Source organism: Melozone crissalis, unplaced genomic scaffold, assembly GCF_028551555.1.
Source record: "Melozone crissalis strain CALT ecotype California unplaced genomic scaffold, PUWL_Pcris_2 ptg000002l_1, whole genome shotgun sequence".
Lineage (NCBI taxonomy): Eukaryota > Metazoa > Chordata > Aves > Passeriformes > Passerellidae > Melozone > Melozone crissalis.
The window spans coordinates 24,363,299-24,385,536 of NW_026535780.1; the positions used below are offsets into that span (position 1 = coordinate 24,363,299).

Sequence of the window (22,238 nt, forward strand, 5' to 3'; positions counted from 1 at the left end):
TAATAGAGGGTGTTGAATTGTTTCAACACATTTGCTACATCATTCAAAAATGCTGCCCAGATATGTCTGATAGTGTATGCAATGACCCTTGCTACAATAAAAATAATAGAGGTTGGGATAAAGAATAGTGTTACTGCCATTATTCCAAATTTAGAAAGTATCATTCACTTAATATAATGAAAAAAAAAAGCAATTCTAAGCTCCTCAATATATGTACTCTTTGCTGCTTAAGCATTTTTAATCTGCTCTTGACAATGCATGAAATAATGGTTATTAAAAAATACATAAGAATGGTATATACATCCAGAAAATTGAGTGTTCATGTAAACATAGAAATCATTTACCTCTTAAAACTGCAGAAATGGTTTCTATTTGCTTTGGATGATCATCCTTTGTCATTGGCAAAATCAGAGACTGGATGTAAAGAGTTCCTGTGGTTAAGATGTACACCTATCTAGTTGTACATCTATATTCCTCATATAAATTGTATACAAAATTAGAATGTAAATCCACAAAATTACTTTCTCTGTTTTTCAGGATTTTAATAGATTGGGGATGAGACTGATTTTCCACTGCTCTGCACTTTTTGTAATTATATAGATTGTTGTACAGGATGTACAAAGTGGATATAAAATGCTACCATTCTGTTTTGACACATGCACAAAATATGTACAAATGATTGTAGACCTGTTACATTTGAATGATAAGAACATTTATCTGTGTGGAGATCATAACTGGTCTAAATGAGGGCTCTTGAAGGTCTGTTCATTCAGGTCACTTGTCACATGGGAGATACAGCTGTGGGCTACAAAGACATGTGCTTTTTGTTGTACCTCTGTGTTCAGGTTTACCGCAGGTAAATGGCTTTTGGCAGGTAAATCCTCAGACCACACCTGGAAAACTGAGGGCCTTATCAGTAACAGAGACCTCTGCAGTGGTGCTGGAAGGGCCTGAGTGGCTCTGTGTAGTTCTATTCCTGATCTGCATCTCACTGTCAAGATCTGTAATCAGCACCTGGAAAACAAAGGATCCAGCCAGACCTGCATAGCCTGTTTGTTGTTGTATAATCAGAGTCAGATAACCAAAAGTGGGAATTACATCAGCACTAACTGTTCTCTTCCTTACAGCTGTGGTTGATTAGTTTTGATTCCCTGGGACGGCCTCTCTTATCAGGGGTAAATTCTTTGTCAAGGGAATGGCCGAGCATCAGACCTCTGTTCTGTATATACTGCATATATATATACAATGATTCTGATGCTGTATATACTTTTCTGGGATTACCAGGAGTGGTACTTAGCACTGGTACTTGAAAACAAACCATAGGGTGTTCAAGATAGTTATTTATGCTTTTTATATGTAGCATGTGATTCTGAATAATAATGCTGGGGTTACTAAAGTTTTAGGAACATTAGGTACTTATTGTACTTAAAGCATGCAGGAAAACAGCTCTTTGTTTACAGTTCAGTCCTGCAAAAATATTTCAAAAACCTTTTTGGGAACATAAAACCATGAGTTGAAGATCCTGAAGTGATGGGTGCCACACACAAAACCAGTTTCTCTTTTCTGATGCTCTTAACAATTTGCTGAAGGATCAGTTAAAACTGGAGAATGGGCATCAGAGCAACAGTGAAATTACAGTGGAAGATGTAATTAAGATGTGGGAGAGAATAAGGAGCAGGTGATTGTCTTAAACAACAGGATTGCTCAGAAGCCACGTGGCAAACTGACTTCACATCACATGGCCGCACCAAGGCACAGAGTTGGCTGAACATACGACTTGCCATGGCAGGGAAGCAGAATACAGGCAAAGGATGCTGCAATCTGGCCAGGAGCAAATGAGATTCATGATGCCTCTTGGGTCCTGTAGGAAGTTCATCAAGAATGGCATGCCAAATCTTCTGTACCAGCCTTTGACCAGAAGCGCAAGCAACAGTTTTGCAGTTAATTATTGTTGATTATTTAATTCAGTTCTATATTTTACATTTTCTTACGTGCTATCTTGATTAACTATGCCTCCATTATGGCCAGAGGAAGAAAAAAAAAAGAGTAGGACAAGAGTGAAAAAGTGTTTCTTGCCCAAATATGAAAAACTAATGAGGCCTCCCAAGAAATCTAAAAATGCATGGGGCAGACTGACACTCACAGCCCAGACTCTCACACCTTCCAAACCTGGCTGCTCCAATACTGAAGAGCTTTCTTGCTGAAGGCAGCTCTGCTTTGGGCATATCAGTGCAGGCCATTCCTGTCCCAGTCACAATTTATCAGTATTTTACATTCAGATACTCATGGAAGCAGGAACTAGAATGCAGATCTTCCTTTCTTCCTTACAAGTAAGACAAAGACCCTGATAACAGTTTCCCCTGGTTCTGAAATGCTCTTTGGGTTTCAGAAATGCTGACAGCATGCACTGTGAAAATATCCATTGGAAGGACTGTAATCCAAAATTTCATAAACTGATTGTTAGCACTGGCCCAAGAGAATCAGTGAAATGAGCCCAAACTCAAGTGGCAATGGAATCCGTGTTGCCCAAATCCTGCTTAAATTATTAGATTCTAAACTGTGTCTTCTGCTTGGGGTCTGTGGGTAACACAGAGAAAGAAATAACTTGGCTGTGCTTCCTAGTGCTTCAACAAGACCTAAATGCCTTCTTCAGTGCAAACAAAACTTGGGCTACTCCAGAAGCAGAGCTGTGCAGCTGCAAGGGGATTTGAGACCTCCCCTGTCCGCCTTTTCTTCTGTAGGTTCACATTTTATTAGACTATCTTTTATCTAGCCAGTTGTTAACATATCTGGAGTGGGTAACTAGGTGTGTAAATAATTTTAGTCTTAAAAAATGGGCACTTAAAGGCAGCTTGTTCTCTTTGTGGATCTGACTCCTGAGTTGAGATGACAATGCTGAAGGAGTTTTTATGCAGCTTTTCTGATGAGGTGGGGAGAGCAGAGAAGAGCCACCTCAAGCACTTCAGTGTGTTTCTGAAGCCACAGCTGCTCTGTACCCCCTACAAGTCCTACCAAGAGATCACAGACCAGCTGGGGACTGGCATAGCCAGCCTGCCTGTGCCTGTGCCTTGTCTTCTCGTGGCTCTGTGCCTGCTGGGGAGCAGTTGTAGGAAGCTCCTGCCGAGAGCAAGCTGAGAGCTCTCACTCTCGCCACCAGCAGTGGATTTCATCTGGCTCCCAGATGATGGAAGGTAATCTGTTGCATTCACTGCAGTTTCTGACTTCTCATCTGCTGCTGAAGATTGTATCAGTAGTTTTGCATCCCGAATTTGTAAGTGATTTGCACTCCAAGTTGTGGGAACAAATAATTCTGTGCATAACTTAGAAAATGTGGCCTGCGGAGTCTATTTGCAGCAACCATATTAGTTAAATTACCAGTGTGATTAACTGTAAGAATGAGTGTGCTTTCATAAATACCAGTGCAATTATTTCTGGTAATTTATTCCACTCCTTATGATATGGCTGCGAGAATCTGAGCTAGTGTTTTTCAGATAATATATTCCATATTTTGTTGGGGGACTTGAGGGAAATTTCTTTTTGCTAGGGCAATTAGCTTCTACTAATTTGGAGAACATTTTCAATGTTATTTTTTAGAGTTTAGGAAATGATAAGTAAAATGATTTTGATTGTAGGTACTCAGCAACATAAAAACAAAGTACACTTCTAAGCTCTCACTTCTGTATATTTTCATTTGTTAAAACAGCATGCATAACATGAGTGTATATATAGGTTAGGATTATAAAACCAACCCCACTTTTACAGTGACAACAGTTAGATAGTTATTTCTGAGTGAGTGTTTAATTCCCAAGTTACTTGTGTAGCTAGAGGTTAGTATTGCTGTAGTTGGGTTCATTTCAGCTTGTCTTGACAAATGCTTGTCTTGACAAATATCTTTTCCAAAATTATCTGTCTTGAAAGAAAAAGAACAACTTTAAATCTTTTTTTTTTGTTCCTTTTGATTTGGGTCCAGTATGGAATGCAGCTACATGAGTAGTTGAATTAGCACAAGAGGAGTGTTTCTTTTTTCAATTTCCAGGCAGGAATGAGGAAAACAGTTTGGCTTTAGTAGAGTGATATGATCTTCAATCAGATGCTCTACCAGCTACAGCTTGGAAGTCTGGCACCAAAGGCTATTTCTTTAAGCTGAGCAGCTATTTTGTGGTTTCACTGCTGTTTGAAACCTTTTTAATTTTTTAATGCTGAATTTATGAAACATAAAGTATGGATGACAAAAATACTATCTTTGCTTTTAAATGGTTTGAGGAATTGTAGGATTATTTATTGATGAAAGGTCAGATCTTTCTCTGGAGACCATTCGAGAGCACTGCCTTTTTCTGTTGAAAATTAGGAAATAGTTATTCACTTAACCTCCTTTCAGCCCTCCTTAAATTCCATGCTAAGGTCAAAATAATTACTGTTTACCACTTGTACTTATACAAAAGTTAGATATACTACACATCTAAGTTTCATGCTGTATCAAAGTTGTATCTTTGTGTGCCTGTTGTCATATGAACCAGACCACTTATTTCAGTTAGAATGAATGTAGGAAAGTAAAACTGCTTTAAATTAAGGTTTAGAGGGATGCTGTAAACACATGTGTCTCTATGAAGACTTGATTGGCAGTTGCATGAGTTCTGCCTTGATTTCTCAGTAAATTGATGTGCAATGGTTATGTTCATTTTTTAATTCTGTTCTTCTACAATGAAGGCATACAGACTTACATTTCTAGTTCAGAAAAAAAATCTGCCTTACAAATTAATAAAAGTTACTATATACTCCTTCACATATTACATAATCAAACATATATTTCTCTCAAACTCCCAAATGTTTGAAAGGTGTGTGAAGATACTGAAGAATCATGCAAGATGGAGGTGTTCTTTTAAATTTGCATGAGGGGCTTCATATTTGCAATAATGAATTGAGAATGACCATCATTCAATGAGGCTGAAGGAAAATTAATGCTTACTCATCAAATGAGTTTTTAGAACAGAGGAGTAACATCCTGTGGGGCTTAAGAGTTGTGTGCCTTTCACATGTTACTATGATGCAGTGCACCTTTTCTACAAAACTACAGCACGATATTTTCCTGACAGTTTGTGGGAATATTTCTTTGAAATGAGTGCTTGTATTTTAGAACAACTGGACCACTGTTGGAAGTCAGATGCCAGCTTTCATTAGTTGAATATGAATAATAAACCAGCAGGCATTTGGAATGATACAACCCAAAAGAAATGAAATAGTTGATTTCTGACCTTCATTTTTGTATGTTGTAGTAGCCTGGTGCCTTTTTTATTTGCATTTCTTACATCAGGTAACATGATGTAAGATGATGGGCATTTTTAGAAGTAATTTTGATGCAATAAAATTTATATTTTCATTGTCCTGTGTGCTGAATTCATTTATGTAGCTGAAATTCTAGAGGAAAAATTTTACTTCTATTATTTTTACTATTTGTATGTACTGATTCAAAGTGATGGTCTTAAGGAATATGTAGAAGGCTTTTAATAAGCAATATTATTTGAACCATTCGTGATCCTGCTGTAGAAATGTCTCTCTGCTGACATATTGCAGAGTTATTAATCTTCCTTGACAAGGAGGCCGTGGTTTTCAAGGTATTTTTGGTGTCTAGTTTCCACATCACTACATTTCCCATGTTCTTTACTGACCTAATATCCCTCCTGACTGAGGGGCCTGGGAGACTTCAATCCGCCCTGCAGCCCGTAGGACAGTGCCAGTGAGTGCACTCATGGAAATTGAGGTCTGTCTCCCATTCCCTGGCCAAGGGTGCAGATCCTCTTACTCTAAGCCACTTCCTGTGCTCACACATTCCCCCTGGGGTGTGATAGTCCTCATCCCAGGACAATCTCCTCCTTTTGCTCGTTTCCTTTTTCAAATCCCTAATGCTTCACCATCCTCACAGGTCCAGAAGGTTTTCTGACCTCTAGCACGTGACAAGGCAGAGAAGGTGTAAAGGATAACAGATGCTACAAATAACTGCACAAGGAAGTTGAGTCCATTGATGTCCTAAGATATTGGATATTACTCTGCCCTCATTGTATCAGTATTTAAGAATTGTTATTATTGTAGTGTTTTAAACTTTTTTTCTCTTTTATAATACCAGTATATTACACGTAACTGTGCTGCATTCAGAGGTGCATAGAGCAGATTAAAAGAAATAAGTATGCAGAATTCCTTGTCCCAGTGCAGGGAACAGTGTTTAAAATCAGAAATTACATGGAACATCTGTCTTATTCATGAAAGAAAAACTGAGGCTTCATTCCTACTCATTTTATCCAGTTGAGGTCTTGATCAAAATTCCTACACTAAAAAATGCTATTATATTGTTTGAGTATTTTTTCCCTTGTCTAAGTAAAATTAAACTATGCAAATAGAAAAAATGTTATTCTTGAAGGTGGTAATAAAGTTTCTTATTGTGCATATAAATACTGTATATTTTAAATATAAATTAAAATTTATCAGCTAATGAATAGAGAAGAAGGCATAGGAAGGCTTCTTGATTTTTAGTTTACTATCCTCACTGATGGATATCTGTAACTTGATTTAGGAGATAATGACCAAATGCTTTTAAAACAATAACCCATCTGAATTAGAACATTTCTCTTCAGGTTTTGACATCATGGTAACATTTTAATTTAATTCCTTAGAGGGATTTATTCATCCAGGGAAAATATATTTTAAATGCGCTAGACTATGGATTGTTTAAATCTTGTTACCTCCGTGGGCAGACTTGTGTTGTCTGACCTTGGAAAGCACGTGGTGACAGAACCAAGATCCTGTAAGGATATTTATGCTGCTGTTTTCCTGTTACTAAAAAACTGATGCATTTTAAATGGAAGCTTTGTTACAGGTCATTAATTTGTGGCTCTGACTGTCTGTGGCACGTGGTGCAGGGGTGTGCACGGCTGCCCAGCTGCGGCAGCACAGTGGCATGGGGGCTTCTCTTTTGTCTCCAACAGAAGCAGGGGGCAAGAAGCTGCGCAGCACCGTCCAGAGGAGCACGGAGACAGGGCTGGCCGTGGAGATGAGGAACTGGATGACTCGCCAGGCGAGCCGGGAGTCAACGGATGGGAGCATGAACAGCTACAGCTCCGAGGGAAAGTAAGCAGAATTTACACTGTGGTTTCCTGTTTCTCCATGAAACTAGTTGTTAGAGAGAACAGTGAGTGCTGTACATCCCATTCAGTCAGAATTCCCTTCACAATCCAGTGTCATTGATGGACTAAGCCTAAGTCTTCCCCTGTGAGTGAAAAGAGTCTCCCAGTGTTGGTGCAGGGAGGAGGAGGATCGTTTCTGCTGTGCCATGAGAGGGGCAGATCGGGGGGCAGATCATCATCATGAGGTGTGTCAGGAGGGGAAGCAGGTGCAGTACACCAAGTAAAACACAGATATGGATAAGTTCTCTTCCAAAAACTCCTGGCGTATGTCAGTAGTATGCAGAGCAAAGCATTTCCAGAGCATTTCCAGGAAACTAGACTCAAGAGTTTTTCAAAGATTCTGCTGCTTTTAACCTGAAGAAATTATGTGGGCAGCAGTACAAGTCTGTCATATATCATGGTTATCATAGCATCATAAAAGCCCAAGTTAAAACTTCTGAGTGATGTATCTGAGACATTGCCTAGAGAAGTCTTATTGAGGGTTGATTTATTAGTGTTCACAGCATTGGACAATCCATCTGTGCTGCACAATATATATTGTGTTTCCAAGTTGGTGCACTATATGCATTTGAAATGGACATTTCTTAAAGATTGGTCATTACAAATGTCATTAGTTCTTGTTGCTCTGCAATGGGTAACAGATAATTTATGGCAAGCATTTTAATTTTAAGTTACTTTGGTCATTTGCCACAAGGGATTTCAGTTCTATTATTGAATAGACATCATTCTCAAAGACATTTTCAACAAAATCTTTTGAATGAATGGCGATTTTGAAAATAGCAACTAGTATTTGGTCTAATGTCATCATGTCACTGTGTACATTTGATATTTAACCATTGAATTCACAGTAACTGAGAAGTGTGAGCAATGTAACCTTCGTGTAACTAAATCAATGGTAAGGGTGTGTGTTAGTATCTTAATGAACTGGTCTCATATCAGCGCTAATTAACAGTGGCCTTTAATGCGTTAGAAAAGGAGAACATTATGGAAGAATACAAATTTGGAAATTATTGAGGGGAGTGCTTTCTTTACCTGTTTGTTTATATGCTGGAGGCTAAATTGCTGCTTGTTGCACACTGTGGGATTTCAAAAATTACAGTAATTGTTTGGTAAGTTCCTTACAGTACTACCAAACCCACAAACATTAAGTGCAAAACATCTAGAAAACAAAAAACAAACCCAAGCCAAAACAAAACAAAAAACCAAACAAGTAAATAAAAACACAAACAAAGGGCAAATTTAAGTGTATTTTTGTTTGGTTTCTTTTTCAATATTATTTCTAGTTTGATCTTCCCTGGTGTGAGGTTGGCTGCAGACAGCCAGTTCAGTGATTTTCTGGATGGACTTGGTCCTGCCCAGCTTGTAGGACGACAGACATTGGCAACGCCATCAATGGGTAAGTGTTTATGCCCTCTAGATAGGATATTTTCTATTTGGTCAAGTAATTAAAACATAAAATTTATCTAGAGTCCCTTTAAATATGGATTTCTCGTGTGGTTTTGAACAACTCAGTTAAGACCAAAGCTGTAACCTCAGCCAAAGTTGAATGTAATCATGGATGCTTATGAAGACATGCAAAAGTAGAAAGTTGCTTTGAAAAGTTCAGCCTTTTACTTCTTCTTCAGTTTTCCATCTTTAAAATGGGACTAATGAGACCAAACTTTTCTCTGAATCACTTGGACAATATTGTACAAAAATTGGTAATTTTGGTGCAAAATGTTTGTTATTACTGTGTTTAGAGGCTTGTATATTCACAAGTTATCTTTTCATAATTTGTCTTTAACTAGAGCGATGGTGAAGAGATTTCAAGCAGTTTTATGGAGCTGCTTTGTATTAATTCCCTTGCTGCCTTTTTTTTAATTTGAAACTCTTAGGAAGTAGGAATTATTTTGAAGTAATAGAGGCCATGGAAGATGGGAGAGAAGGTGTTATTGCAGAGGTTTTAAATTGTTTACTAACATAAATAGCAGTGAAGAATGTAAACCTTAAATTACATAGTAGTGTTAAAATCCAGATCATACTTATTGATGGAAAACAGGTGATAAAAGTCACCACATACTCATCCTAGACATTTTTACAACATTTCATATACTAAAGTAGTTCTGAATTACAATGCTGGGATTTCTTTTTGCTATCTAGGAGATATTCAGGTGGGAATGATGGATAAGAAAGGACAGCTGGAAGTAGAAATAATCCGAGCCCGTGGCCTTGTTGTAAAACCAGGTTCAAAGACACTGCCAGGTAAGGAAGAAAAACCTTAGTAACAATCTTAGCACAGGGCCAGGGCTTGGACTTGATGATCATAATGGGTCCCTTTCAATTCAGTATATTCTATGATTCTGAGAATGGCATTCTACCAAAAAAGTCTGTGGCTTTTCTGTTCAGCTTTGCCAACTCTTAACAAGTTCAAGTCCCAGTAGGTTATAATGTTGTGTACTGAAATGCATATTGTATTGAAATCAGAAATCAGCCCTACTTCAGGAGGAAATGAAAAATCAGGCTGCCAGAAGACCTCAAAGTATTTTTGGTAATAGCAAAGGCATCCTTAGTTATGGGGTAGGAAGAAAAGTATATACTGAAGATTTTATATAGAAGTCTCAGGAATGAAGAAGGAATTGAGAGATGTGGAATAGGTATCTACTCAAAAAGTAGACCACTACTTGATACTTACTCCTTCTCTTATAATCTGATGTCCTGTAACGCTATGTAAAAAGGACAATATAATGATATTTTTAGCAAGCTCTTCTGCCAAAATAGAAATTGTGTCAGAGTCCTTTCTTCACTGATTTTCACCTTGTAGATAATTTAAAATTATTAACAATTTGGAGCATTGATCCAGATTTCACCAAAGTCATTGCAAGTCTTGCATTTACTTAATAGGCCTATTTTGCATATTGTACAGTATAGGGATGCTATTTATAGGAATACTTGATTTGTTCAGGTCAAAATCTGAATTGTTCCATGGTACAAGAGACATACAAAAAGAAGCCAAGAAAAAAATACACCCAAGGAGAACAGTAAAGAAAATGCATGGATGCTTTGTATGGGAATAATTGTTAATATTGCTTGTGGATATTTCTTCTTATAAATTATATATCCTTTAAAAGCAGATTTTTATATGGTGATAGAAAGTGTGTGTGTTACACAAAAAAAACTGGACTTCTTCTTTACCTTCTGTTTTCTATTTTCATTCTTCTAAGCACCATATGTAAAGGTGTATCTATTAGAAAATGGAGTCTGCATAGCCAAAAAGAAAACAAAGGTAGCAAGAAAAACGCTGGAACCACTTTATCAGCAACTTCTATCGTTTGAAGAAAGTCCCCAAGGGAAAGTTTTACAGGTAATTTGCATAAATGTTCCTCTGAACCTGAAAATGTCACCTGTACAGTTTTCACTGAATGAGTTTCAAACTTATTTCAGGTTTCATTTGGCAGTAAATGCTCATATTTTATATACTTGCTGAGCAGATAAACACTACAGTAATAGCTATTTATGCCAGTAGAAATTGAGTATGCAAGTAGAAGGGAGCAAAAGTGAGTTATAGATTATTTTGCTTCTGCTGTGTGTATGGGCTCCTCTCACTGGGCTTTCCCTGCTATCGTGGGTAACTGTTGTTTGTGCCCAGATCATTTCTGTCACTGCATCGTGATTAGGATGCACAGAACTAAACTATGGCAGCAGTTGGATATTTCATTCCTTACTGTAATTAAACAACCAGAGATTTTTGACAAATCAGATTAAAGCTTTTGACATTTTCACTAAAATTTTTCTATTTTCTTGTGTTTCTTTACCTAACAGATAATTGTTTGGGGAGACTATGGACGTATGGATCACAAATCCTTTATGGGAGTGGCACAGATACTTTTAGATGAACTGGACCTGTCCAACATGGTGATTGGGTGGTTCAAACTTTTCCCTCCTTCTTCCCTAGTAGACCCAACCTTAGCTCCTCTCACTAGAAGAGCTTCCCAATCATCTCTTGAAAGTTCAACAGGACCTTCGTATGCTCGCTCATAGCAGCTGTGAAACTGTTGTCATAGCAACCAGCGTTACAAAAAAATAAAATTACAGGTCGCAAACCCTGGTAACACTGCATGCTTAATGTTGTGTCTTCTGAGCCTGTTTCTAGGGCTGCAACGCGATCCTGTGTTCTCAAGGAAGTTGCACACATTGTGCCCTACGGAAGGCCCTCAGGTGATGGACTGAAATCATGAAGAACTGATAGGTTTGGAGTTCAGGGACTCAGTTTTGGTCCAATCTGAAGCCATGGACTAAACTAAAAAAAAATCAATCTGTTTCATGCAACAAAAGTCCTTTTCAATGGCATATCTGTTTTGTTGCTCCCTTTTCTTTATTTATCTGCCCTCCCCTCCTAAAGTTTGGTTATGCCACAGAAACGGAGTTACCCTCCCATGGAGCCACGTTACAAGTCAGTGGATTAGCAGACATTGGAAGAAAAGAAGAATCTAAGGATGATGGAAAAGTCAACTGGCACTTGCAGCAGTTGCTTGAGATCTGAAAACTCTTCATATTGAAAAGGTTCAAGACTTAAAGTGGTGAGCTTCATACCTCCAGCTGTTCACACGGTGAAACCCCAGACATGATGGACTCTCTGAAAAATAAAGTTCTGTGGATATTCTGTACTGTATGAAATTAAGAAACTTTTTTGCATGGACACAGATTTAGCTGAACACTTAAATTATTTTCTTGGGGCTGCAACTTGCAAAAAAAAAAAAAGAATAAATCAGCCATTTTCAACAGTTTATATTATTTTTAAAGATAAATTTCACTAGTGCATGGTTTTAAAGGGAAGAGAATGCAACAGGGTGATACAAAGACATACCACGTTTATCATTCTTTAAACCAGTCATGGTCTGTGTTTTTGCAGACTTACATTAAAAATTAAAAAAAATAATTTCTAGCAAATATTTAAAATTCTGTTTATGTGACAAGAAATAAGTGTAATATATTAAATTTATTTAAATGTAAAAGGTACAAGCCTTGTAAAGTTCAACATAATGTGCAAATTGTACACTTCTTTTACCTCCTTTCTCTATCTCTCCTCCCAATCTCCCTTCTTCCTTTTGCTCTTTTCCCCCTCTACCTCCCAGGATGATCAGCATATTCTAAAATGGCTACCTTTTGACTTATTACTGTCTTATGCCCCGTATTTGGTTCAGGGTTGCAGATTGTTCTGCATTTCTGAATTATTTGAGAAAAATATTGTTTAAGAGCTTACTTTTTTTCAAGCATGTTGAAAAGGATTTTGCAACATGGCTTGGGAGTACATTAATGTAATTCAGCATGTATTTGATAAAGAAGATATTTGAACTTTTGCAATTTATTGTACAGTGCATGGTAACTTATTTTCATTTTTTCTCACCTTCAAATTGAATTCTACAGCAAAATACTGGAATCATGTGGCCATTGTAAGATGTCTTCAATAAATTTGTGTTCAGCACCAGCATCTTTCATTCAAAGACTGAACTATTATTTCTTGAAGGTTTTTGGAAAGAGGAAAAATTAATTACCTGAGTGATTTTTAGGAAACAAATTTAAGCACTTTTATTTGCACTAAACCAAATTGATTGCTACATTTTTGAAATAACAGAAGCAACAAAGGTTACAAATCCATACAGTTCTTCTGCTGTAAAGTTCAATTTTCATGAATTACATTTTCATTGCAAAAGACATAATTAGATAATATCAGTCTGGAAAGTATCAGTCTTTGGTTGGTAAAATAGCCTTAAAGAAAACTTCTCAGTACCACTCTGTCAGCTCTTTGACACCATTGCCAGAACCTCGCTGCAGTTAATGGATCTTCAGAACCCTGGGTTTTGTAGCAGACAGTAACTACCATTGGGTGGTGCTGCAAGTTCAAGCTTCTCATTAAGTTTCGTTATTTAAAGGGAATGTAACTGGCTAATGTTTAAAAACAAAATATCCTTTTCTTTTTTTCTTTTTCCTGGGTCTTTGTATGCCTTTAATACCTACTTAAGGTTTAATATTGAAATCTTGCAATAATTTTTGAAGTATGTTACATTTACCTTTATGGCCACACAGAATTATTCTGATTTTATTTGAAAATCTGTTGAAGTTTCCCATTAACAAATTGTACATGCCTCATAAGAGGGAAAAAGTAATAACAGTATCACTTATAATGCCTTTTACTTTGTGCAATATCATAGAAAATGAGATTGTGTCTTGTCTGCAGAGTTTATATAATGGATTATTGTTAAGTTAATAGACAGACTGGTAAAATTATATTTATTGAGATAATTTAGACACCTGTCTACCAGCAGCAAATAAATGCTACTAACATGCAGTCTACAATATCCCCTAGGATATTAAACAGAAATACATAACCATTTTCCTGACACTGTGAGATGTGCTCACACATTCTTGTATGCATAGTCCTCTATAAATTATTTCAAATTTTAAAATCAAGGACATGACGCATGGAAGGTTTGTACATAATTGTCATTATGCAGTATTTATTTTAAAAAAATTAATGTATTTTTTTTAATTTTCACACGTCTGCAATTCTACTTATGGTTTAGTCATGTAAATAGTACTATTCCAGTGATCACTGCTGTCTTGTAAATAGTACGTTTTAAAAAGTTAAAAGGAATTACAGTTGGGGAAAAAAAAGGGCAGATTAGGCCTGTAATGAAAACCAACTAATGTAAATCAAACTCATTCTGGTGATGGTATTTAACACTTTAAATAAAACATTTTCTTTACAGAATTTGTGTGCAGAATTTTGTTGCTTTTCTCTAAGGTGGTCGGCAGCATCCTCCCGCGCCCTTCAGTGGAGCTGGTGCAAGCGCAGCTGGAGAGCACTGTGCTTTTCCTCTCCCACGGGGCTGCAGGTGAAATGCCGTGTCAAGGTGCCACTGTCACTGCCAGGCTCAGGAGCAGTGGGAGCAGCTGTGCCTGTCCCCAGCCAGGCCTGGGCTCTGTGCACGGCTCCCGGGATGGAGCTGGCTCCCACCTGCCAGGACAGGCCCCAGCTCTGATATAACCAGTGCACTAAATGTGCTGAGACCATGAGCAGGTCCCCTCAACTGCTGTGCAGTGGCTGCACCATCCAGTCAGACTTCCACCCTATCCCTAGATACCACCTAATGTTAGCTGCCTTTTTTTCTTCATGAGCAGGGTACAAATGAGGACAGAATGCCCACCTGACAGTGGTGCCTGCAAGGGCTCACGCAGCCTCTGCAGAAGGGAGCAGGGGTTCAACACCTCTGCAGCGATGAGTGGGGTGGGTGGAGATGAGAGATTAGAGGATTGATCTCTACCTGACCCTTCGGAGGCAGCATCAGCACAGGCAGTGGTGACTGGGCAAAACTTAAGCACTTATGACTTGGAAATTTACTGAAGAGTGGCTGGCAGTTTGCACAGCAAAGTGTGTGTATTTATTTCTAGATATGAGGTGAAAGAAAAGCACTGCAGTACTGTCATGAGATAAAACCTCCAAAAAAGCAAGCAAATGTATTTCAGGCTGAGAGCAGGTGTGGGAACTGTGAAGACAGAAACTCCATTTGTTGCATTGCATCTGCAAGTGGGTTGCTGGAGGAACAGACCCCGGTTTCTGGTGTGTTAAACCACTGATACCCCAGCAGGTCCCTCTTCTGCTGATGCTGGCGTTGCTGTGACATGTCAGGCAAGTCTCGGGGTGGGAACTGGATGGGAACTATTGGGGGTAGGTGAGGCTGTCCCATGCCCTGGAGCACATCACTTCCAGCTCTGTGGTGGGGTGGCAGCAAAACACCTCCTTCCCACAGCTGAGCATGAGACTTTGTTTGTCTTTGGCACTTGTTAGAAATGTACTCCATTACACTCAGCGAATCCTTGAAAAGGCCCTTTGTACAGACCAAGAAAGCTACAACATGTACTTTTCTAAAGGGTCCTATTCTCTGAGACAATTTCTCAAGAGTGCTTGCTGTTTCCCCTCTCCAATTTCTTCTTGTCTATGTCCACTTAATTTCAAAACAAAACTAGATCATTTTAATATTAACAGTACCACCTTACTCATGACTACTCAACATTGGCTCAGATGGCTGATTCATCTGGTTATGCTGAGAAGAGTTTGTGCCTGTAAAAAATGCAGTAAAACACCATGGTGCCCTAACTGTGGGGCTTCCTACTTCCATGCCTTTACTTCAGTTTTAGAAGGTTTAAGTAGCATGGTGGCATAGCAGTGGTATATCGGGCACCATGTTGAGAGTGAGCATGGGGCCAGTGCCTCCTAACCAGCACATCATTGCATTCTCACAGTTTCCCACTACTATCAAATATCTGTTCACAACTGTATAATACCTAAAATGTTATAGTTTTTTATATAGAGGTTTAATATGGCATAAAAGATAACAAAGCAATAGATTTCATAGCTTCCTCACAAAGTTAGATAATGCTGTGTGGGAGTCTAGAACAGTTTGTACTTCTTGCCTTGGCACATTTCTGTGCGATTCTCACCTCTCTGATACCCAAGCAGCAAAGAACAGACACCACATCTGTAGATGTCACAATCAGCTTCCAGTTGTGACTATCCTCTCTGTCCCTTCCTTGGAAAGTATTTACAGCAAAGCTTCACCAGGAGCAAACAGCAATGAAAGAAAGAAGATGCACATGTCCAGCAAAGAATGGTTCACATTCTAAGGACAGGTTTATGGAACCTAGATTAGCTGGCAAGAAAAAAATTACAACTATCTGCTCATAATACCAAAGATAAATTAACTTCTGGCATTATTTGCTTAATACCTGCCTATTTTTGATATCTTGTTTAGGATGGGATGAGTCATGCTGGAGGCATCAGATTCTCTCCTTCTCTCTCCATTGGCCACAGAGGCAGAAAGTAATGACTGGCTTGTGTTGTGTTTCTACCTTCACAGCATCTGTGCTTAGGAGAAGCAGATGCAGGCATAATAGCCAGGAATAAGAATGAGGATTACATAGTCCTTCAGTAGCAAGACCTTTCTGAACTGCCTGTATAATTATCAGGACTGACGGCAGCAGGCAGCCAATAACTGATGAAGGAGGAAATGGGTGTGAAATAATTTCCCAGATCTGACACACTGTCATGTCAGGTCACTCCTCAGCCCAGCCCCAGGGAGAAAGAGAAGCAGCCATACTAATTAAACCACAGAGCACTGATGCCCTAAAATATGCCATGAGGTCACACGGAAAAGAAACAGCATCCTAGATGTGCAGAGGGTGCAGGGCACAGGGCTAAGGAAAAGTTTGTCAAAAGTTCTTGTCTGCTGTGACTATTCCTGTAACTAAGAACAGTTTATCAAGTGCTATCCAAAATGAAGATATAATGGAAGTGATGTTGGCATGAAGATGGAATAGGTGAGTGATGCTGGATGCCATTAATTTTATAGACATGGAGGTTTAGGATATCTTACTGAGGTGGGAGCAGGTTTGGCACTGGTAGTGTTTCAAGCGCAAGACTCACGAGCAGTGGCTGAAGTCCCTTGGCTTTCTCAGCTTGGAGAAGGATAAGGAGTGACTCCACCACAGTCTAAAGCTTCCTCCCAGGGGCCACTGAAGGAGTAGAGGGGGAGGTGCTGATCTCCTCTTTGGGGAGCAGTGATAGGACATGGGGAAATGGAACGGAGCTGCATTGGTCTAAGCTCAGATTGAATATCAGGGAAAGGCTTTTCAACAAAAGAGTGATCATTCACTGGAACAGGCTCTCCAGGGAAGCAGACTTGAGTTCAAGGAGTGTCTGGAGGATGCTCGTAGTCACCTGGTTTAGGTAGTCCTGTGAGAAGCAGGGAGTTGGACTTGATGCTCCTTAGGGATCCTCTCCAACTTAAGATATTCCATGATTTCTTTAGACAGATGTTACGGCTCATGTGAGAGTTGTTAGTCAAAGTCCTTCTGTCTAGCTACAGTTTTGGTAAAGGAATGTTAAAGATGATATATTAAGGTCACACCATTCACTGAAATGAAAACAAACCAAAACACCAAAACTTGCTAGGCCAAATCTCAACCACTATGTCCTGCTATGCTGATAATGCAACTGTCACATGAAGAAAAGGGCCAGTATTACCTTTGCCAGTGCAGAGTACCAATAGCAGCCAAAATTATTATCCCCTTGATGAGAATTAAAAGAGATTTAGGTAATACTGAGGCATTAAATAGTAATGTGAAATTATCAAAGTAGCAGGTACTTTATTGATATGTATTCTGACCCCCCCTTTTTTTTCTTGTTTATTAGTATTTTTGCTGCAACATTCCTGAATACTGGCAAAACAGGCACCATCTCTCAGGGACCAGCGTACTGCGAGTTCTGCTGCTTGGGAAGAAACTCAGTTAAGAAGCTTGAGGACTTTTGAAGTTTCTTCTTACAGTCTCCCACACACCAGAAATGACACAAAGATTTTCTTTATCTAACAGTTTCTCAGCCTATGTTCTGATTCTCTACCAAATTCTGAGCTATGATTTTGTGTTTCGGAATTTGTTCTCAGGAACTGCTTACTCTCAGATTTGCTAACCTGGCATTCCAGACACCTTAGTGACCATCTGCCACATGCCTGAGGTGTCAGTGCACACAGCTACACAACCTCATGCACAAACAAGTGAGTCCTGTCCTTCACTGTGTTTTGGCTGTACAAACACTGTTCTGGCTCAACAGCCTGGAAGCCAGCAGCTCTGGCTCTGTAGGAACAGCCTTGGGGTAGGATGGCACTTCACCAACAACTTTATTCTTCACTAGCAAAAATACAACTTGGAGAATTGACATTTTTTATATATCCTCAAGTGCTTTGGCCATTGAAATAAAGTGAGAGCTAAGAAGAGTGGATCTCTGAGTGAGCCAAGAAGCATTAGGGTAACATGAAGGGAAAAAGGCCACTTAAATCACTTAAAATGCAACTGCATTTCTAAGCTGTCCCCTAAACACAGGGGTCCGGTGATAAACAAAGAAATGTTGAATCCCCAATTATACAGAGGTGACATATTCCTGTCAGCCCTTAAAGAATCTTAAACAAAACAAAACAGTGTTGGCACAATTTCAGTTTCTGAAAGTTTCATTAAGATGAAAAACTAAGGAAAATTAACATAAGAATCCTCATTTTGGATTGCTGCAAATTCTTGTCATTTCTAACCCAGGATTTTTTGTTTTCAATTAGCATGATATCAGTAAAAATCACAGTATCTGTGCAGCTGTAGGACTGGTTTCTTTAGTTATACATGTTTAACAAAGAATGTATTTTTATATTGTTTTCTTTACCTGTTTAGGCACAGTTTTTATTTCCTTGTTTTCTTTAAGAAGGATCCAGAACCAAGATGCTTCCTTGTGACTTTTCCACATCTCATGCATATCTGATACTTAAAATATGAGCAGGTGCCTTAGGCCACAGATTCAGAACACAGTTTTCTTACACCCTCAGCAGCTTTGCTTTCCTAACCAGTGTTGGGTTTATAAATTTAGTTGTGACAGCTGGGTCAAGCCACAGTTACAGTCCAAGATGGATACTCAGGCTGTGTTCAGACATCTAATTTAGGTGAAACTCAGAGGGCCAAAATTAATAGTCTATTTAACTGCACTCAATGAAAAGAGACAGGAGAACCTCCATGGTAACTAATTTAGGATCTTCTGGAAAGCCATTTTGAACACTTTTCAGTATCAGCTGCCCATGGGGTCTAAGGCAGTTCAGCTTCCAGGGTAGGTAATGCAAATAGCTCCTAAAATAAGGATGCCACTATGGATAAGACATAGAAGAATATCAGGTCCTTATTCCCTTCAGTACTTTTTGGTCCCAGAAAACATCTGGGAAAATCTCCTTCCTGAGAACAAAATTACAGTGAAATTGAACATTGTGAAAGCAAAAATGCGGGGAAGAGAACAATTGGACGCACTGAAGCTTCTCTATCCTCTCATGCAAACCTCAGCCCTTCAGACCAGCACCATGGCTGACCTTGGCCTCAGTGAGAGGTCACAGCATGAGGTTTGGTCATACTCCTGCTCTCAAACAGCAACTGGAGCTGCATTTGCAGACAGCAAAGCATCAGCTGGCTGCTGGAGCCCTGCAACAGCCTTGTCCTGGCATCCCTGCCTCCCTCCAGCCTCTGGCCCTTGTTCAGTTGGGTCACATCTGCGCTGCTCACTGAAGCATGCCAGCTCCATTTTGCAGGCCTGGAGACCCAGCAGAATGGTGTGATTTCCATCCATACACCTGAACTCTCTGTTCCTTTCCTCTTGCTCCTCCCCTGCCCCAAATGAGTTTTCCTGTCCCAGATTTCTGGGAGCAAGGGCTCGCCAATGCCACCATAAATCATTTCCTGGGACAGTGCTGTCTCCTGTGGGTTAAAACCATGGCAGGGGCCATGCCAGAGATGGCACAGTGAGTGTGGCACAGGCACATGTGCAGGGCTTTAGGACATGGCCTGTCCCTGCCTACAGCTGCAGTCTGGCCACCTGGGCATGTGGGGAGGCAGAGCCAGATGGGAGTCCAAGTGGATGAGCAAAGGGTAAATCCTTTTTAAGGGTAAATCCTTTTTAAACTGGGAACACAGCACTTCTTTTGCCAGATTTGAAGCCTGTTCTTTCTCTCCATGTGGTCTTAAACAAGTCTGTAAATAAATGCAAGTCTGTTAAGGGAGAAAGGCTGAAATCAACAAGAATTTTTAAATTAAAAGCTATTGTAAGATGGCCAGGCTCCTGGGCACTGTGAGCAAAATTGGAAGTTTTGGTCTGAAGCAGACAAGGAGCTACTGCAGAGGCTCCAGCAGAGGCCCCAGAGATGATGAGGGGATGCAGCATCTCTCTTATAAGGAGAAACTGGGAGCTGGGCCTGTTTAGTCCGGAGAAGAGTGAGTGGAGATCTCACCAATACATACAAATATCCCAAAGGCAGGTGCTAAGAGGACACTGCCAGGCTGGTTTTGGTGGTGCCCACAGACAGGATGAGGAGCAATGGCCACAAACTAAAACACAAGAAGTACCACCTCAGCATAAGGAAGAACTTTGCCTTGAGAGTGACAGAGCACTGGAACAGGCTGCCCAGTAAGGTCATGGAGTCTCTCTCTCTGGAGACACTCAAAAACGCTCTGGACACTTTCCTGTGTCACCTGCTGTTGGTGACCCTGCCTTGGCAGAGTATTGAACTGAACGATCTCCAGAGATCCCTTCCAACAATTCTGTGATTGTGAAACATCTGGGTGGTGTTTAAGGACCACAGTGTGCTGCTGCCAACACAGGAGAGATGGAAGGTCTGGGAGGAGAAGAAGGTACTAAAAAGCACTTTAGCACATACCCTGCTTCCCATTGGCAGGAAAGGTAAGAGCCAGCAGGCTTCCTGAGGAGATGCTGCAGGAAAAGTAAATTACAGGATCCATTCTCCACTTTTCCAGAAGTCTGCTGTCCTGGCTGAATATTTACCTTGCTCGAATTAGTCCTACTTGTACAAGTTTGCAAAAGGAGAACAGACTCTTGGTCAGTCAATTAATCATAATTAAAAAAGGATAACATGAATGAACCAAGTAAACCAAGGAAAAGACAAAAAAACTAAAACACCTGCTGAGGTGTCAATTGTTTCCTCCCCATCCCTTGGCTACAACCACGGTGTTGTCTTGTCTTGTTCAGCACCTGTGATACGACCCCATTATTGTTTCAACAGGTGAAAACCAAGCAGCATGCTGGTGGGTTTTCTCATAAAGAGCCATCACTGATCTCAGTATTACAACCACTCCTGACAAATTTCTGGAAGTGATGCAATTACCCAAGTTTCAGGGCTGAAAATGACTTCTAGGCACAAGAGAAGATAAATTCTTTTGTTAGGTCAGATTACCCTGCTTCTATCCAAAGAATATAGTGTACTTTCTTCTGAAGCATTTAGCAAGGATACTTGACAAACCAAAGTGAAACAGGAGACTGGGATCCAGGGTGGTGACTCCCATGTTTTTCAAGTCCAGCATTAGTCTTGCTGCTGGTCTGTCTTTAAGGATGCCAAATAACAGTGAAATTAGATGACCCAAAGATGAGATGACTTGTTTGTAGGTCATCAATTGACACCTGCTTTCTTTCTAAATCATCCTTACATCCAAATGTGATTTTGTTTTATATTTTACTATGCTATTATTTATTGGCAACATGTACCCAGGTCATAACCGTTAATACAGCTTGAATTGTTCAAGACAAATTCTTAAAAAAAAAAAAAAAAAAAAAAAAAGCGGTTTCTTGAGTAAGGGCCAAGAAGAACATGGCAAATTGGATGGAAACAGCACACAATTCATGCAGAAAAGGAAAGTTAAGGAATAAGTGCCTGCCTTGCAAGGCTCCACAATAGGCCATTGTCAATTGACGCCAAATCACATACATCATCTTCCCTGGAAGTGAAGATCTATTACCCAAAACTCCGCAGGGGAAGAATAAGCTGGAAGAAGCTGTGATGCAGTCATCTCCCACTGAGCTTTCTCTGGAACTTTTCTTTGTTGGGAGAAGAGCTCAAGCCAGCCTCAGAGCAACCACTTGTGGGAGTTGTGAAACCACACAGATCCCTTGAGGTCTTCAGGGATGATGGGCATGGCTGAGTTGGATGCTGATCAGCACGTAGCTTTGAGAAAGACCTGCCCTCTAATCACTGCTCCAGTCAGCACTGAATGATGTTATTGTGTTACCAAACCCTTTCTGTGCATGGTCTGAGGAGTGCCCTCTGCTGAGTGCTCCACTACCCTGGAAGACTGGGACCCCTCATGACAGGCAAATAAACTATCCATTGGTATCTGCATAAAAGAGGTGCATTACCTCCCTCTGTCAGTCCCCCTGTGAGAAAGGTCTCTTCCAGCTTTTTCATCTAATGGCACTGGACAGATTTTGTGAATGGTTGATCCCTGTTACAAACTGGGCTCTCTGGCTGCCCTGGCATCAGATTCTATTCCCTGCTGCATGGGTTTCTCAAGTGCCTTGCCTGGGTTATGCATGCCCCTTAACTGTATCAACACCTCCTGCACCCAGGTACCGAAGCTTGAGGCTGCTCCTCTGTCTGGCAACTCTGTATGTACTCATCTCACCTAATTTCAGTGGTCAGCCTCATTTCAGTGGGCATGTGT

General features: G+C 39.9%; 1 protein-coding gene across 50 annotated transcripts in view; it reads left to right on the plus strand.

Moving 5' to 3' along the window:
• RIMS2 (regulating synaptic membrane exocytosis 2) overlaps nt 1-13,923 on the plus strand; it is a 443,811-nt gene extending 429,888 nt beyond the window's left edge. For all 50 annotated transcript variants that reach the window (XM_054296393.1, XM_054296400.1, XM_054269313.1 and 47 more), the window contains 5 exons: nt 6,978-7,119; nt 8,459-8,571; nt 9,315-9,416; nt 10,376-10,515; nt 10,974-13,923. In XM_054296393.1, coding sequence (XP_054152368.1) covers nt 6,978-7,119; nt 8,459-8,571; nt 9,315-9,416; nt 10,376-10,515; nt 10,974-11,192 — 716 coding nt within the window. In that variant the 3' untranslated portion in view covers nt 11,193-13,923. The remainder of the gene's footprint in view (nt 1-6,977; nt 7,120-8,458; nt 8,572-9,314; nt 9,417-10,375; nt 10,516-10,973) is intronic.
• The last annotated feature ends 8,315 nt before the right edge of the window (nt 13,924-22,238 follow it).